This window comes from Gymnoscopelus microlampas, assembly GCF_963454915.1.
Source record: "Gymnoscopelus microlampas genome assembly, chromosome: 10".
Classification (NCBI taxonomy): domain Eukaryota; kingdom Metazoa; phylum Chordata; class Actinopteri; order Myctophiformes; family Myctophidae; genus Gymnoscopelus; species Gymnoscopelus microlampas.
Window position 1 is genome coordinate 55,125,143 of NC_139947.1, and position 20,757 is coordinate 55,145,899.

Here is a 20,757-nt window from a genome sequence, read left to right on the forward strand (position 1 = left end):
CACGGACCATTTTCAGTGTAACACCACCGGAAGTCGAAACTATTTGCGATCCCGTTTTTTGTTTCCCGTCGGCCTCCATTCCAAGGCGCACACTAAAACCCCTGTCTAGCCCTTGTAGTTTTTTCTCCTCGCATTTCCCATGTTAACATAAACGGTCAGAACTCAAACATGGCGGCTCCGTTTGACACGTGGTCTGCACTAGTAGACGAAGGGACATGTGCACGTTGTTTACAAACAGTCCATTGTGCATTCTAAAGGATTTTAACGGGGTCTATGGCGACGTGAAAAAAACAAAAAACAACAATAAAACCTTGGCACTGGTGAGTACATTCTGAGATTAGCCCTTGGCAGTGGATGTGTTAACACATTGAGACCTGAAGCCGATTCTACATGTCTCCTAAATCCCAACAGTTTTCTGAAAAACCTATGTTTCTATATCAGTGGTGCTCAATCTTTTTCATGTCAAGGACCCCCACAATTATATGTATTTGACCACGGACCCCCATCAAAATATTTTGTTCCAGGGACCCCCAGAAGCAAAGATTTGAGTTAAAAATGTTCGCTTTGAAAATATATATATTCAGAAGATTTGCACACATTTTCACGATTTTTCAAAAATAGCAGATCTACAAGCTCGTAGCGCGGCACTTGGTGCCGCGCTACGAGCTTGTATATCTGCTATTTTTGAATAGCCCAAAGTGTAAAATAATGCTTTCTTAGCTCAAATCTAAAAATTACACAGTTCCAGGTCTTAATGGGTTAACACATTGAGTGCTAAGGACGTAGATCTACGTCGTTTTGCAATCTGGGAACCCATCGACAAATAAAAAGGAAAAAGAGCGCCCTCTGCTGTTTTTTACTCTTTCACTTGGCTCTGGGATGAGCTGAACGGACCACCCGTGCGCAAGGAAACCGGGTTTTTTGGGCTGCCCTCAGCGCTCCACTTCTGGTGGTGCGCTTATGTTTTCATTCCCACTAACAATATTTCTACACAGAACACTAACACCACTTCTCCCAGAGAACATGGATGGTTTTGGTTATAAGCCCACTTGTTTCTATGATGAAAGAGCAAGTTAAACTGTGAATATATTTCCGTGGTTTTGTCTGCTCCGAGGACGCTATTGTTAAATGAGTTTCGGTTTGTTTTCAGTGGGAAGCGAGAGCACAGACAGTAAATCCCGCCCACTATATTTGATTGGGTAAAAAGCGCGGCCTGCTTCCTGATCTTCCTGAAGGCACGCCCACTTGTAAGCTAACGCGCACACGTTCTGAATGGGGACAGATCTGGACAGATTCAGTAGCGTAGCTCTGAATCTGTTCATGACAGATTACGTCGTTTTAAATCCAACCGTTGAGTGCCATGAGCGTAGATCTAAGTTTTTATTTTGTTTTATTCCACAAGAGGGCGCTCTAATGCAACTTGAAAGATCCCTCGGATCACGGATGTGACGTCATCCCCCCAAAAAATGTCACTTGTTCCGTCCACTCCTATATTAGGATTTGCAGAAAAAACATTTCTCTTTTTTCTTGGTGAAAACGAGCCATTTTCAACGGGCAATAGCAACAAAATGGCCGATCGCAGTAGAAATGTTTTTGTTCCAGTGGATAGCCACGTATACTTTATAGCAGGGGTCTTCAACAGGGGGTCCCCGACCGATAGGGGGTCCTCAGAGTTACTGCAGGGGGTTTGCCAAATCTCACCATAATCTTACCATAACCACTTGAACCCTTGCGTCCCTTTTCTGAGGAGAACTTTAGCCAAAAATAGCAGATCTACAAGCTTTATTTATTGTTTTTTACTTTTACTCTAGTAAAATTATGAATGCGGTACTTTTACTTGTAAAAGAGTATTTCTACTAGAGTATTTCTACTAGAGTATTTCTAGGTTTAATTAGAAACACATCAGTGTATGTCTTCCCCCACTGCTGTGTGCGTTGTGGATTATTTATATTACTTATTAATTATAGTTTATGTCCCATATAGATTGGAGAAGTCGGGTTGATTTATCACATGTAATGTGTGTGTGTGTGTGTGTGTGTGTGTGTGTGTGTGCGTGCGTGCCAGCTGTGACCCATACAGCTGTTTAGATGAAACATGTCTCCAGGCAGCGCACACACACACACACACACACACACACACACACACACACACACACACACACACACACACACACACACACACACACACACACACACACACACACACACACACACACACACACACACACACACACACGCAGTTCAATTAAAGCTGCACTATGTTACTTTCCTGTTCTGCCCCAGCCAGATTTGAACCCGGTTTCTCCTGCACACTGATCCAATAGAGCCTGTTCGTTCTAACGTTGACCTCAAACAGGATGATTGAATCCTGAGGCGAAGCCGAGGTGTTTAATCACCCTGAAGGGATATTTTACAACGACCGTCTCGGTGTCAATTATCACGCTTATTACACGGCTACTTAACACATCGGGTGCCAAACACGGTCTGAACCGTGTGTTTACATAGTGGTGGTTCCAAAGCTTCGGTGCCGAACACGGTCTGAACCGTGATTTCAGTCTTTTGTTTTTTTTCATTTTTCTCCGCGCGGGCGGGGCTAGAGCAGCTCTGGGAGCACCCATTGTAATCCTGCGAAGGAAGTGCCAGATCGCTCACCGGAAACATTTTTTTTCCCCCCCATCCGCTTCCTGTCTATTTCCTACTTTGAAACGCCTATATCTCCAAATCTGTTTCCTGTGGGGAAAAACGGTCATGCGTGATGAAGAAAAGAAGTGGTTACTGCATCCAGGGACGTGCACAGATAGACTCTAGGTGGCGCTAGAGCACCTGCCCTTTGCCCTCCTGACCAGAAGTGCCCTTTTGAAAAAAAGGGGGAAAAAGATTTTTTTTTTCTCCCAGTTTAGAGCAGGGGTCTTCAACAGGGGGTCTGGGACCCCTAGGGGGTCCTTAGAGTTACTACAGGGGGTCCGCCAAATCTTTATGTGATATGATTTTTCTTTTTACCATAACCACTCGAAACCTAGCATCCCTTTTCTGAGGAGAACTTTAGCCAAAAGCAGATCTACAAGCTCACAACGCCTCGCGCTGCGAGGCGTTGTGGGCTTGTAGATCTGCTATTTTTGGCAAAGAGGTATAGGTGTAGAGGGAAAAAAGAGCAGACCAAGTAAACAAAAAAAAAGTATAATTTACTTGAGCACCTGCCCCTCAAAATGTCTGTGCACGCCACTGACTGCATCGTCTGTTTCTCGCTTCAAATATTTTCAAAAACATTCTTGAAAGCAACGTTTAGCTGTAAATGACATGGTGTTTACATGGCATTACGTGTGTGTGAGAGGATACTTATTGTACTTCAGCACAGTACTCGAGTACCTAGTTACTTTACACCCCCCACTGCTGCACACGACTTTATAGCAGCGTGTTTCTCTCCTCTCACACACTGCAGCAGCATCCACACAAAGACAACGGCTGGCGGATAATTTATGAACCCACCGGCTTTATTTACCCTGGCAGACACACACACACACACACACACACACACACACACACACACACACACACACACACACACACACACACACACACACACACACACACACACACACACACACACACACACACACACACACACACACACACACACACACAGGGGCTTATAGTATTAACTGGGGGGTGATCTCACATCTATAATGGTTTGGTTTCTGTGATTCAGGAACTTTGGTGGAAGAACAAATCCATGAAGTTGCCAAAGATGCATTTCCCTCCCGTCAGGCAGAGACCTCGTATCTCATTAATTCAACCATTTTATTTTATTCCTATCCTTGTTTGCAGTGGTGTAAAGTAACTAAGTACATGTACTCAAGTACTGTGCTTAAGTACAATTTTGAGGCATTTTTACTTTACTGGAGTATTTCGAATTTTCAATTATTTTACTTCTACTCCACTACATCTCAGAGACAAATATTGTACTTTTACTCCACTACTATTATTTTAAACACTTTACTTTGTAGATTTTGATTATTATTACAAAACATACATAAACCATTTCAGCCTTATATACATTTCGGCCATTTGAAAATAGCCGATCTAAGGTCCACATCGCGACGCATTGTGAGCTTGTAGATCTGCTATTTTCAAAAGATTGTTATACATTTGAAAACTTGCGAGTGCTTTTTCCACCGCTGATGAAAGCTACATCGGATGGAACACGGTCGTCGTCTCCCGCAGGCACGTGCACACATAGACATCAAATGGGGCTTGAGCAGCTGCCCTTTTACCCCGTTGGTAAAAAAAAGTGCCCTCTCCAGACTAGGATAAAAAACTGACCCTATAGCGGCTTAAAGGAGAGTTCCAGTCATTTTAGGTGTTTGCTTTAATGTGTCGCTAATCACTCACCAACATACCAGGGACAGTTGACTTTTGTCATAGAAGCCCCTGTTGTCCATTGTGGAGACCCCTTCCACTGGCATGATGGAGAAATGCGGATAAACAAAAATCGCCTATTTTAGCAGCTCAAAAGTTCTTTTTTTCCCGCTAATCCTCATCATGCAGTGTACTGACACTCAAACATGCACTGAATGTCCCTTATGAGCTGCCGTTCATGCAGAACGACATGGAGCTGGTTGCTTGTTTCTCTCACAGAATCTGGCAACACCGGGGACTAGCTTCACGTTGTGATTGAAATGTCAGTGGATGTGTTGGATGTGTTGGATGTGTTGGATGTGTTGGATGTGTTGATGTGTTGGATGTGTTGGATGTGTTGGATGTGTTGATGTGTTGGATGCAGATCAAAGTGAACTTTCCTCAGGTATCTAGTTCACCGCCGTCCGACCTTCCTAGCCCCGTGTTATTAAAGAAAAACGGGCGACAATGGCCAAAACTCAATCGAAAATCGACGAATGAAATTCGGCAAAAGAGGCCGTTTTCAAGACACACTTTTATGTTTGGAGTGTTGTGACTGTGTTGAAGCACACGCACGCACACACACACACACACGCGCACACACACACACACACACACACACACACACACACGCGCACGCACGCACGCACGCACGCACGCACGCACGCACGCACGCACGCACGCACGCACGCACGCACGCACGCACGCACGCACGCACGCACGCACACACACACACACACACACACACACACACACACACACACACACACACACACACACACACACACACACACACACACATTTAATGTGCGGTTCAATGGCGAGGCGATAAGACGTATCAAAGAGCATTGAATTATGTTGCTCCTTCACAACAACATAATCAATGTAGCAACGTATTAAAATGAATGTTTCTCTTCTTAGTCTGAGCATAACAGAGCACGCACGCACGCACGCACGCACGCACGCACGCGCACCCACACACACACACACACACACACACACACACACACACACACACACACACACACACACACACACACACACACACACACACACACACACACACACACACACACACACACAGACAGCAGGGACAGAATGAAAGAAAGCAACATCTAAGAAAACGAGCAGCAGCAGCGACTGAATTATAAAGAAAAGAAACATCAGAGAAATAAATAATCCCTACAGCAGTTTAACCCATTAAGACCGGGAAAGCATCTGTGTCATTTTTAGATTTATTTGGCTATTCAAACAAATAGCAGATCTACAAGCTCGTAGCGCGGCACTGAGTGCTATGAGCTTGTAGATCTGCTTTTTTCTTTTTATCGTGAAAATGTGTGCAAATCTTTGAATATATATATATATATATATATATATATATATATATATATATATATATATATATATATATATATATATATATATATATATATTTATATGTAACATTTTTAACTCAAATCTTTGCTTCTCGGGGGGTCCCTGGAACTAAACATTTTGAGCTGGGGGTCCGCGGCCAATTACATATGATTTTGGATGGTCCTTGACAAAAAATTGAGAACCACTGATTATAGTGACATCGTGTTTTAAAAAAAAAACTCTTAGGATTTAGAAGACATTTGTAGAATCCCCCAGAAGCAAAGATTTGAGTTAAAAATGTTCCCTTTAAAAAATATACATATTCAAAGATTTGAGTTAAAAATGTTCCATTTAAAAAATATACATATTCAAAGATTTTAGTTAAAAATGTTCCATTTAAAAAATATACATATTCAAAGATTTGCAACAAATTGCAATGCATAAACACAAAAACAAATAGCAGATATACAGCTCTTAGCGCTGCACTCGGTGCCGCGCTATGAGCTGTATATCTGCTATTTTTGAATATCCCAAGGAAATCCCACAAAAATGACACAGATTCGTTCACGGACTGAATGTGTTAAAGCTGTAAAAGCCTTTTAACGCTGACAGAGGTAAAGAAAGCATGAGATGATGAACGCTGACACCGTCGTCACAACAGACATAAATGAGAGACTGACACAGCACAACAGACATAAAGGACAGACTGACACAGGACAACAGACATAAAGGACAGACTGACACAGGACAACAGATATAAAGGACAGACTGACGCAGCACAACAGATATAAAGGACAGACTGACACAGCACAACAGACATAAAGGACAGACTGACGCAGCACAACAGACATAAAGGACAGACTGACACAGCACAACAGACATAAAGGACAGACTGACGCAGCACAACAGACATAAAGGACAGACTGACACAGCACAACAGACATAAAGGAGAGACTGACGCAGCACAACAGATATAAAGGACAGACTGACACAGCACAACAGACATAAAGGACAGACTGACACAGCACAACAGACATAAAGGACAGACTGACACAGCACAACAGACATAAAGGACAGACTGACACAGCACAACAGATATAAAGGACAGACTGACACAGCACAACAGACATAAAGGACAGACTGACGCAGCACAACAGACATAAAGGACAGACTGACACAGCACAACAGACATAAAGGACAGACTGACACAGCACAACAGATATAAAGGACAGACTGACACAGCACAACAGACATAAAGGACAGACTGACACAGCACAACAGACATAAAGGACAGACTGACACAGCACAACAGATATAAAGGACAGACTGACACAGCACAACAGACATAAAGGACAGACTGACACAGCACAACAGACATAAAGGACAGACTGACACAGCACAACAGATATAAAGGACAGACTGACACAGCACAACAGACATAAAGGACAGACTGACGCAGCACAACAGACATAAAGGACAGACTGACACAGCACAACAGACATAAAGGACAGACTGACACAGCACAACAGACATAAAGGACAGACTGACACAGGACAACAGACATAAAGGAGAGACTGACACAGCACAACAGACATAAAGGACAGACTGACACAGCACAACAGACATAAAGGACAGACTGACACAGCACAACCAGGACAGTTTGAGAGGCCGTTTTACTGACAGTCAACCAGGAGGAAATATGAGCAACACATCAAACCAACAACACACTCTCACACATAGTGTAGTAGTCCTTTAGTAACAACACACTCTCACACATAGTGTAGTCGTCCTTTAGTAACAATACACTCTCACACATAGTGTAGTCGTCCTTTAGTAACAACACACTCTCACACATAGTGTAGTCGTCCTATAGTAACAACACACTCTCACACATAGTGTAGTCGTCCTTTAGTAACAACACACTCTCACACATAGTGTAGTCGTCCTTTAGTAACAACACACTCTCACACATAGTGTAGTCGTCCTATAGTAACAACACACTCTCACACATAGTGTAGTCGTCCTTTAGTAACAACACACTCTCACACATAGTGTAGTCGTCCTTTAGTAACAACACACTCTCACACATAGTGTAGTCGTCCTATAGTAACAACACACTCTCACACATAGTGTAGTCGTCCTTTAGTAACAACACACTCTCACACATAGTGTAGTCGTCCTTTAGTAACAACACACTCTCACACATAGTGTAGTCGTCCTATAGTAACAACACACTCTCACACATAGTGTAGTCGTCCTTTAGTAACAACACACTCTCACACATAGTGTAGTCGTCCTTTAGTAACAACACACTCTCACACATAGTGTAGTCGTCCTTTAGTAACAACACACTCTCACACATAGTGTAGTCGTCCTATAGTAACAACACACTCTCACACATAGTGTAGTCGTCCTTTAGTAACAACACACTCTCACACATAGTGTAGTCGTCCTATAGTAACAACACACTCTCACACATAGTGTAGTCGTCCTTTAGTAACAACACACTCTCACACATAGTGTAGTCGTCCTTTAGTAACAACACACTCTCACACATAGTGTAGTCGTCCTTTAGTAACAACACACTCTCACACATAGTGTAGTCGTCCTTTAGTAACAACACACTCTCACACATAGTGTAGTAGTCCTTTAGTAACAACACACTCTCACACATAGTGTAGTCGTCCTTTAGTAACAACACACTCTCACACATAGTGTAGTCGTCCTTTAGTAACAACACACTCTCACACATAGTGTAGTCGTCCTTTAGTAACAACACACTCTCACACATAGTGTAGTCGTCCTATAGTAACAACACACTCTCACACATAGTGTAGTCGTCCTATAGTGACGCATTGGCGAGGGGAAATGACAAAGCTGCACAAATTGACCCAGCAGGGGGCACTACAGGCACGCATAGGAGCTTCAAACAACACTTGAAACAGTTATAGGGATAGTTCACCCCAAAAAATCTTTTTGTCTATTGATTAGTCACCCCATGGGGACTTGAATTCATGGATATTTTCTTTGTTTTTGTCGGCTAGTCGGCTATTAGACCTCCGTCTAAAACCGGGTTATAATTGGACTAACAGTGAAAGTTTTTTAGCGGTCTAGGCTTAGCCTAGACGTTGATTATCTGTTTTTTAAGCGTCTGTATTTAGACGTCTATATTATAGACGTCATTTCAACGTCTATAATATAGACGGTCTATAAATAGACTCTCAAAAAACAGCTAATCAACGTCTAGGCTAAGCCTAGACCGCTAAAAAACGTCACTGTTAGACCAATTATAACCCCGTTTTAGCCTAGCCCTTAAGACGTATTTTAGACGTCTAATAGCCCGAAAAATGCTCAGTGGGAACCTCTTCCACCACTGGTCACGACAGACTTTGCAATTGTTGAATCACCATGAAAATACAAATGTAGATTGGGTTGTTTTTGTCTCTTTATGACGACCATGCAATCAGAACTCTGAACCACACAGTCTGCCTTCACACAGCCTTTTTGGTTTAGTGTTTGTTTTTGACCAGCTGAGAGTGGAAGGTCTCGTTTTCACCTCATGCATCTGTTGTGTGCGCGCACACACACACACACACACACACACACACACACACACACACACACACACACACACACACACACACACACACACACACACACACACACACACACAACACATTCTGGCTGAAAGCATCATTGTTGAAATTGTGCTTTTGTTTTGACCAGCTGTGACTCTGTGGCTGCTGTTGTTTCTGAGTCTGTGTTTATATGTCTGTGATGGAAAGTAACTAAGTACATTTACTCCTAATAAATGAACATATTAGGTATATAGGTATATATATGAATAAATTAGGCATATAGATATATAGATTATATGAATATATTAGGTATATAGGTATATATTATATGAATATATTAGGTATATAGGTATATATTATATGCATATATTAGGTATATAGGTATACATTATTCAATGTTGTAGCGCCCTGCTTCTAAATTCCGCCGTTTTTCACCGTTTTTCTTTTTTTTTCACACCGTTTGGTTTCCCCCAAAGGTTGGTGCCCCCCAAAGGTTGGTGCCCCCCAAAGGTTGGTGCCCGGTGCGTTCATCATCGGTGATGAGTGCCTGTAACACAGCCAGCAGAGTGCTGCGTGCGAGTCGCGCGCCTGTCTGTGTGTCGGGATTCGAGGCCACACTCACACAATCACGTGCAGCATGCGTCCCCCCCCCCCCCCCCTCCGCCTAATGGCTGTGTGTGTGTATGGGGGGCCGACTACTGCTTTAGCGTGATTGTGTGAGTGTGGCTTCAGGAAGTGAATTCCTGTCCCAGCGGTCCCAGTTGTTGGTGCGCAAAATCGCTTCCCTTCGTCTGATGTGCCGCGCAGCATGCATGCGTAGGTGTAGGTGTGCACCTGCGCACCAGTTATGTGCTCCCCTGTATATATATATATATATATATATATATATATATATATATATATATATATATATATATATATATATATATATATATATATATATATATATATATATATATATATATATATATATATATATATATATATATATATATATATATATATATATATATATATATATATACAGGGACGTGCACAGATAGACTCTAGGTGGTGCTAGAGCACCTGCCCTTTGCCCTCTTGACCAGAAGTGCCCTTTTGAAAAAAGGGCACACACAAAAAAGTTTTTTTTTCCAGTTTACAGCAGGGGTCTTCAACAGGGGGTCCGGGACCCCTAGGGGGTCCTCAGAGTTACTACAGGGGGTCCGCCAAATCTTTATGTGATATGATTTTTCTTTTTACCATAACCACTCGAAACCTAGCATTTCTGAGGAGAACTTTAGCCAAAAATGTTTGGCAAAGAGGTGTAGTTGTAGAGGGAAAAAAGAGCAGACCAAGTAAACAAAAAAAAGTTTAATTAACTTGAGCACCTGCCCCTCAAAATGTCTGTGCACGCCACTGTATATATATGTATATATTGGACTGTACCTTCTCAGCAGACTGAGACGTTCCAAAGAAGATGGGTATGAAGGCCAGCCACACGATGCAGGTGGTGTACATGGTGAACCCGATGGGTTTGGCTTCGTTGAACGTCTCCGGAACGCCTCGCGTCTTTATGGCGTAAACCGTACACGTCACCATCAACAGCATGCTGTACCTACAGGGTTAATAATACACCGTACACGTCACCATCAACAGCATGCTGTACCTACAGGGTTAATAATACACCGTACACATCACCGTACCTACCATTAATAATAAAACAATACAAATATATAACACAGTATGATGTACCTCATGACATATGTCATGATCTAGGCTATTACTGAACACCACTTCAGCCATGGACATATTTCAGCCATTTGAAAATAGCCGATCTACAAGCTCACAATGCGCGCTTTGAGCTTGTGGATCGGCTATTTCCAATAGATCTTTTATAGATTTTGAACTTTTGAAATGGAATGTTCTGCACGATGAGTTATTTTACTTTTGGTGTCATAAGCAAGGGATAATGTATGGGGAGGTGGTCATTATTGAAATGTAAAGCCCGACAGGGTGATAATGCACTGAGGCGGAGCCGAGGTGCATTATCACCCTGTCGGGCTTTACAATCTTCCTCTAAGTATAACCATAATACCTGATGATTGTGTTTTGGGGGTGGGGGGGGGGATCACTGAAAATCACAGCACCCCGTCTTTAAGTAAAACTTGTGAGTGAGTCTTCCATGGCTGAATGACGGTAAATAAAGGCCCATGCCGTAACGTTTTTACGTAACGTTGACGTACCCCAGCAGGCAGATGAGCGACAGGTCGGAGATGTCACACTTGAGGACGCCGCGGGCCTTGTGGGGGTTGGACGTGCGCTGGTCCTCGTAGTCGATGATGGCCTGGGAGGGGTCCACGCCGAACCACACGCACACGCCCAGCAGCTGCACCGAGATCAGGCTGAAGGTGATGACCAGCTGGGAGGCGGGCGAGATGAAGCGCGGAGCGCTGACCGAGAGCTTACCTGAAAAAAAAACAACAACAACAACAACACCATCACAGTCAGTGCTGGAAAAAGTACTGAAATGTTTTACTTAAGTAAAAGTATCAATACTGCAATGTAGAAGTTATATGTATGTTGCTGATGATTTAGCACTCCTAGCACACACACACACCAACAGATGCAGGACAAATCAGGCAAACTAGAGACAGCAGCTGCTTCACTTGGGCTTAAAATCAACTCATCAAAAACTAAGGTAATACGGATCAACAATAAGAACACCACCCCAATAATCATGGACCAAAAGCAGCTAGAGGAGGTAACCAGTTTTACATACTTAGGAAGCATAATCGTGGTGGACGGAGGAACGGATGAGGATGTCAGTGCTAGGATAGGCAAAGCCAGGACCACATTCAACATATTAAATAAAATCTGGAAAGCAAAAGACATTTCACGCAAGACCAAACTGCAAATATTCAACTCAAACGTCAAATCCACCCTACTCTACAGTTCAGAAACCTGGAAGAGAACAACCACCATACTCAACAAAATACAGACATTCCTCAACCGCTGCCTCCGACGCCTCCTAGGAATATACTGGCCCAACACCATCTCCAATGTCAACCTGTGGGACCTCACTAGACAGGACACAATAGGAACACAAATCGGGAGGAGGAAATGGAATTGGATAGGACACACACTGCGAAGACACAATAAATCAATTACAAAACAGGCGCTAACATGGAACCCGCAAGGCAAGAGGAAGAGATGAAGGCGCAAGGGCTGTCATGGCAACAACTGGAGCGGAGGGCACAAGACCGAAGGGGATGGAGGAGTTTCATCAATGGCCTATGTTCCTCAGGGAATTTAAAGGCCTAAGTAAGTAAGTAAGTAATGTAGAAGTATGCTCCGTTAGAAGTAATAGTCCGGAATTCAAAATGTACTTGAGTAAAAGTACAAAAATATCGGTATCATAATGTACTTAAAATACCAAAAGTAAAAGTATAAAAATGTTTGAAAATAGCAGATCTACAAGCTCACAACGGGTCGCGTTGCGACGCGTTGTGAGCTTAGAGATTGGCCATTTCAAATAGCCTAGGTATCTAACTATATAAATGGCGACCAACTTCCGCACCCTCGGTGTCCACACCCCACAGCTCTGTTATCGACTAAACAACGCACCGCCAGACCACATGTGTCCAACTGACTCGCCACGGCGGCCGCGCTGAATTTACGCCTCGCGTAGGGGACATCTCACTGCTCAGTACACATTTTCCACCGCGCAACATAATTAATTCTACTCACCAAATGTCGGACAAAACGGAAGGGGAGCCAGCTTCGTACCGTTTACCGTGCGCACGACCTCATCACCACAACAGCACGCAGCCGCTGCGGGGGTTTTTTCCTTTTTTTCCAAACTTTTTTTTTGGTCACCATTTTCTCCAGGCACCATTTCTGGTGTAACGTGCGCCAGCATGCGCTGGGTTGCCAGGTTTGCACAGCCAGCGCCAGAAAGAAGCAACCACCTACATCAAACAAACAACACCCATCCCAAGGGCCCCGCCCCCTTCTATGGGGGTCCCCACGCGCCCCTACACTTACAGGGGGTCCGGCCACCAGCGGCCTGACCGCGGACCCCCTGCATAACTATTACATTCTCTCCCTACATGCCTCACTTACACCTCGCTGAAACTCGCGCCCGCCGCGCTTACAACACGCTCACCTGGCAACACCAACACCCCTCCCTCCACCCTCTCTTCCTCACCACCACGCCACTGCATACAGTCGCCACAACGTCCCTTCTCCACACACACACACACCACACACACACACATGCTTCTACGCCGCCAACGCTCACCAACACGTCGCCAACGCGCAACAACACTTCTGCATTGCTGCGTCTCTTCTCCACCACCACGCTCCATTCAGGTCAGTACAATGTGTACACACGCTGCCTCTACTTCTTCCTGTACTTACAGCTGTCTACTCTTTACCTCCCTCTCTGCCTCATAGCAAGTTAGCAACAGCCTCCACAGCACACACTGCTACCTCCCCCCCCCGCCTGTTGCACGCCTAACACTCGCCTCCATTTACACATCGCCAACCTGCTTGCCTTCGCCACAAACCGCCCCTCATTCAAACAATACTCCGTCTTCCCTTCTTCTGCACCATGTTCTCTAACCCTCTCTCTGACCTACTACTTCACTGGCCCACCGCCATTCCTACCTCCACCACTACCTCCCTTCCCCCCCACCACCTTCTGCGTTTCTGTTTACCTTCTCCCCATGCAACATTCCACGCACAGTCCAACCACACCCCCCCAACACGTTGCTGCCTCCAGCCTACCATCCCTGCCGCTGTCTTGCCATACTACTCCCCCCTCCTCCACCCCCCTCCACTCCTTCTCGCGCTGTAGGGCCACACTATTCACATTTTGTACCTATTGCTTGGTTGCATTGCTTGCGTGATTGATTGATTGTATGTCATTTTTCCTTTTTCCTTAAGCCTTTCTTTTTACATAATGCTACATATTATTTCGTCTGTATCATTATGTTGCTTTTTAAAGTGTCTGCTTGGTACTACATATATATTATTTCTCCATTTTTCTTATGCCTTTTTGGTACATACTGCTACATATTATTTCCTCTGTATCAATCTGTAGCTTTTTGAAGTGTTTGCCTGCTACTATATATGTCCATGCAATTAATTCAACAAACCGCCCCTCATTCAAACAATACTCCGTCTTCCCTTCTTCTGCACCATGTTCTCTAACCCTCTGTCTGACCTACAACTTCACTGGCCCACCGCCATTCCTACCTCCACCACTACCTCCCTTCCCCCCCACCACCTTCTGCGTTTCTGTTTACCTTCTCCCCATGCAACATTCCACGCACAGTCCAAACACACCCCCCCAACACGTTGCTGCCTCCAGCCTACCATCCCTGCCGCTGTCTTGCCATACTACTCACCCCTCCTCCACCCCCCTCCACTCCTTCTCGCGCTGTAGGGCCACACTATTCACATTTTGTACCTATTACTTGCTTGCATTGCTTGAGTCATTGATTGATTGTATGTCATTTTTCCTTTTTCCTTTCTTTTTACATAATGCTACATATTATTTCGTCTGTATCATTATGTTGCTTTTTGACATCTCTGCTTGGTACTACATATATTTCATTTCTCCATTTTTCTTAGGCCTTTTTGGTACATACTGCTACATATTATTTCCTCTGTCTCAATCTGTTGCTTTTTGAAGTGTTTGCCTGCTACTATATATGTCCATGCAATTAATTCAAGCACCCCAACGGAAACAAGCCCGCATGGACTTCTTTGCCCAGAGCCTTTACTCTAATGCAGTCCACATGTACCTCTGTTGTTTCACATTCTTTTGCCTCATAACATTGTCAATCTCGCAATCAATACTCTGCTACACACATGCTGCTTACTTCCCCTCTACTTCCATGCTATCCGCCATTCACATACCACCAACATCATGTGCACCCCCTCTTACACACTCATGCTTTCTCCTCCTACTCAGACTCCCCCATCTCCTCTCCAACACAGCCATGAAAAGGAAACGCCCTGCATTGGCTACACGCCGCAAGCGCCCACGCGTGCCACCCACATCAGGTAATGCCACACTTCCATGCCGCCACCTTCTCTGTTGCCCTCATGCGCTATGCACTCCCCTCCATTGCAGGTCTGCAGCTCTTCTATGCACATACCACAACACACTATGCCACCGCCAGCATGCATTCACATGTGTGTGTGTGTGCACACACACACACAAGATCTGTAGCTGTCTGTGCACACACACACACTCTCTGTAGGTGTCATTCACTCTGCACTCCCCTCCATTGCATGTCCTGTGCTCTTCACTTCACACACCATGACACAGTCTGCCACAGCCTCCATGCATACATATGTGTGTGTCTTACACACACAAACTCTGTCACATTCAACACAAATTAACATGCATACCTCACTTCTCAGCTGCCCAGCTGCCCACCACTCCACCAGCCGTACCTCTCCCACCATCACCCCCCCCGCCTGTGAGCCCAGGTAATGCCTTTTGCTGTCCTCATCCCTTCCATGCACTCTTTCCACTCCACACTTTCTCCCACCCAGAACACCTGCCCACCCACCCATGCTCTGGCCAGCACAACCACACACCAACACTTCTTCTGTCTTCCTCCTGCACACACTCCCCATCATGCCTACACCCACCTTCTCACCACTCTCTCTCCACCCACTGCACGCCACTTCCTCCCACTCATCCATTGTCCTCCTCATACACTGCACTGTACCTCATCTACTACACATGCCACATCCCTCCTCACCCTCATCCACTTCACCTCCACACTACACCTGGCGTCTACAAAAGACATTGCACATTCATGCCTTCCCTTGCCTTTCCTATGCAACTACCACATCCACCTCTACTGTCTTCCACTCCTAGGTGTTGCCCATCCATCCACTCGCCTCAGCCCACAGCTGCCTACTGCCACCTACCAACAACCGCTCCAACCCATTCACCCCACACCAGCGCCCGCCGCTGCCACAGCAGGCCCTTCCTTCCAGCTGCCACACACGCAAGGTACTGCCATCTGCATTTGTCATTTCTTCCACTCCTCCACTCCACGCTCATCCATGTACTACCTACTCCCTCACAGCGCCACCATGCACAGGCAAGTACAGTCTCGCAGAGCGCTGCTGCACCTGTCTGTGCCTCTGCGCGTGTCTGTCTTTGTCTTTGTCTGTGTGTGTCTCTGTGCCCGCGTGTCTGCCTCTGTGCCTCTGTCACACAGACTGTCTGTGTGTCACTCTATTGTCTCCAGGACACACACCTCCTTGCGCACATCTGTTGTCCTCTGCTCGACATCATCTGCTGTGCCACTGCCTTCACATCATCCCCTTCCCTTCCACATTGCCTCACTTGCACTTCCCCCACCACACAGTATATCACGCACCACATATATGCCTCTGCCACTCTTCCCCTCACCACCCCACTTTCCCATGCACATCGACACACTGCACCATTGCTAACCAATACCCCAGACCCCTAAACCTATCACATACTGTACTTCTCACTGACTGACACCCTGCCACTTCACCCACCTCTCATCCACACTGCATACTTCCTCCGCACACTACTTCATTGCCTACTGTCCTTGCTTCACAGCGTCACTCCTCGCAAAGACCACACGCCGCAAGCCGCCGCAACTGCAAGCCAACCCACCACGCCGCTCCTTGCGACTTCTGCACCGAGCTCAAGCTCCAGCACAACCGACCTACCAGCTGTCTCCCACACCAGGTAATGCCTTCTGCTCTTCCCCACTCTTGCACACATTCCCTCCACTCCACTGTCACACACCCTATACTCACACAGCACAATCAAGCACACAGCCTGTCTCTGTCTCTCCCTGTGCATTGCACGCATGCCTGTCTCTGTGCATGTTCCGTCTACAACACACAGCCCTATCTATCACCACAACACTTCATTTCACCCATCCCTCCCACACACTGCACAGTACTGCTGACATCCATCCCTACGCCACTATTAGCGGCCATCACCACACGCCCCCTGCATAGACCAGTACTCTATTTCCCCCCCCACTCACATCCAAATGTCTCACTTTCCCAGCTCAACTCCTCGCAAAGAAGACACACAGGAGGACACAATATAGGCTGTCAAAGACACGTTGCCGCTCACTGCGGCAAGCTGCGGCGGCTGGTGAGTTATGCATGCATTCACATTCTGCGGCCAACCGCAGCCACACCCTACACGCACATGGCAAGTCACACCCTCACCAGCAAACTCACACCACTCTCTTCCTCCTCCATACAACACAACGCCCCTGCATGCCTTCATTTTACATTACACTCACTCATCCAACTCCACTGTCTTCCCTCCTCAGCTGCACTCCACCAACACACACCCCAGCCAGCTGGCCAGGCCACTGCCATGCACACACACCACCGCCAACAAAGGCCACAACCACCACGCTACGCACCCACCCGCAGACAGCCACGCAGACAACAACCCCGCCGTCTTCTCAAACCCGCAACTCTGACCACGCAAATTCTGGCTGCCACCATAGAAATACCAGCACTGGCACGCACACCTGACAGCATTGGCACAATCACCATCAAGTGCATGAAATGCGGCGCATACAAATTCAAGAGGGAGACCAGCACTCTCTGCTGCTTACAGGGCAAGGTACAGCTTCCTGCCTTCCCACCGCCCCCCCAGGCCATCAATGACCTCTGGTTTGCAGACACCCCTGAGGCCAAACTCTTTCGCTCACACAGCCGTGTCTTCAATAACGCTGTCTGCCTCGCCAGCCTAGCAGTACATGAGCGCAAATTTGCTCGCTACACCCCCACTCTCATCTTCCAGGGCCGCGTCGTCCAGCGCATGGGCCCACTGCAGGCACAGCCAAATGCCCAGCCTGTCTTTGCACAACTGTATGTCCTTGACCCCAGTCTGCAGACCACCACACGATTTGCCAACATGACCCTGCCTACCAACTTAGCCGAACCATTGAAGGACACAATGCAGGCTTTGCTTGCCACTGCCCAGACAGCCATTCTGCAGCACAATCCCTTCATTCAAGAATTCAAGCAAATTCTTGACATCCCAGAAAATGAACTACAGCAAGGCAAAATTGTCATCAGTGCAAAAGCTAAGCCACAGGCCAGCCACCCCCGCCTTTACAATCCCCAGGCCAATCTCCAGGAACTCAGCATTGTCACCACCGAGGAGCCACATGATCTGGTACTCAACTTGCGTGCTGGAGGACTCACAACCATCTCTGACCTCAACCCAAAAGCAATGCCCCTCCACTTCACACTCCTCTTCATTCACGGCACCTCTGGCTGGGACCAACATCTCACGCATCACCAAAGCACCAACAGGCTCACAACCCGCGAGTTCTTCGCATACCACATGAACATCCGCCATACTGCCAGCGACTACCTTTTCCAGGCACAACGCCTGTTCCAAGAATGGATCCTCAATGGCTGGATAACATGCGAAAACCAGCGCCTGGCTTTCCAGCGCCTCAACCAACATACCTTACGCGCTGACACTTACACCAACGTCAAACAGGCTGTGGCAGCGCGCAGGAAAAAACAAAAACAGCCTGTGCCCATGGATTCTCTGTACCACAATGAACAGGAACATGCTGTGGGCAGAATTGTCCTTGCCAGCTCTTTCCCCGGCAGCCCACGCTGGTACCACACAAAGTACCAGGACGCGATGGCCATCGTTCGCCACATGCGCAAGCCTGACCTCTTCATCACCATGACCTGCAATCCAACGTGGTCAGAGATAGCTGACGCCCTCACCCCTGGCCAGACAACGCAAGACCGACCTGACCTGGTGGCCCGGGTCTTCAAACTCAAAAAAGATCAACTCATGCGTGACATCACAAAGGCCGGCATCTTTGGCAAAACCATTGCCTACCTCTGGGTCATTGAGTTCCAAAAACGGGGTTTGCCACACTGTCATTTGCTCATCATCCTGGCAGCTCCGGACAGCCCCACCACACCCGCCCAAGTGGACAACATTCTGTGTGCAGAACTCCCCCCTGATCCAACCGAAGTCGGTATCTCCGCCGAGGAATCCGCACGTCGCCTGCCACTGTGGAATATTGTCCTCTCCAACATGATCCACGGCCCCTGCGGACCACTGCATACCTACTCCGCCTGCATGGAGAACAACAGCTGCACGAAGAACTTCCCAAAACCATTCCAGCGCACAACAATCATCGATGCCAAAACAAGCCATCCATTCTACCGCCGTCGCTCTCCAACAGATGGTGGCCGCACTACACAGAAGGGGACAACACTCATTGACAACAGCTGGGTCGTTCCTTACAACCCCTACCTCAGCCTCCGATACAATTGCCATATCAACGTTGAGGTCTGCACCTCGCCCACTGCAGCTAAATATCTCTACAAATATGTCACCAAAGGGCCGGACCGTGCAATGGTATGTGCTGAAGCAGACGGCGCCCAACCACTACGTGACGAGATTCGCGACTATGTGGACATGCGATCCGTTGGATCCAGTGAGGCTTGCTGGAAGCTCTTCGCCTTCCCCATATCAAAAAACCATCCACCAGTCACAGGCCTCCGCCTGCATCTCAAAGAACAGCAGCAAGTCTACTTTGCCCAAGGCCTTGAGGACACTGTGGTGCAGCAGGACAGGTCCACTGAGTTGACTGCTTTCTTCGCCTACAATGACACACAGAAAGCCCTCGCTGGTCCACACTTCAACCCTACAACTATGCCGCGCTATGTTGACATGCCTGCAACACACACCTACCAAGCACAAACCAAGCAATGGCAGCTGAGGAAAAAGAAATCCGTCACCATTGGCCGCGTCCACACCGTCAACCCCGTGGCTGGCGACGTGTTCTACTTGCGCATGCTGCTCCATCATGACCACTGCCGAGGGAAAACCAGCTTTGAGGACCTCTACACCATCAATGCCCGGACCCTGCCAACCTACAAGGACGTCTGCAGGGAGCTGGGCCTACTGGACGATGACAGCGAGTGGGCCACTGTCCTCACTGACGCAGCCCACACACAGCTCTGCCCACAAATTCGTCTGTTATTTGTCATTATCCTCCTCTTCTGCCAACCAGCTGACCCCACAACACTGTTCAACGACAACTGGCCACAGTGGACAGATGACATCAAGCGCACAGCACAGCGTCGCAATCTCACCTTCACTGACGACCAGCTGAAAACCATGGTCCGACTGGATCTACAAGCCTCCCTACAGTCCCATCACCAGGACCTCCACGACGTCTTCCTACAACCAATGACTGACACTGAAAAGGCCACTGTCCATGGCCTGGTCAACATGGAAGACGCCCTCATCCGGGAAGAAACAAATTATCATGTGCAGCAGCTCTCTGCCAGTGTGGCCGCAACAATTCCAACGTTCACCCCAGCACAACACCACATTTACAACACAGTCATGGCTGCTGTCA

At 46.8% G+C, this 20,757-nt stretch overlaps 1 protein-coding gene across 1 annotated transcript in view; it reads right to left on the bottom strand.

The window, feature by feature from the left end:
• Positions 1-20,757, bottom strand: part of LOC311053955 (metabotropic glutamate receptor 4-like) — a gene marked incomplete at both ends in the record, with an annotated part of 118,861 nt that overhangs the window by 11,716 nt on the left and 86,388 nt on the right. Inside the window, 2 exons of the mRNA XM_084069768.1 lie at positions 10,757-10,925; positions 11,554-11,776. Of these exons, the coding sequence (XP_083925894.1) occupies positions 10,757-10,925; positions 11,554-11,776 (392 nt within the window). The remainder of the gene's footprint in view (positions 1-10,756; positions 10,926-11,553; positions 11,777-20,757) is intronic.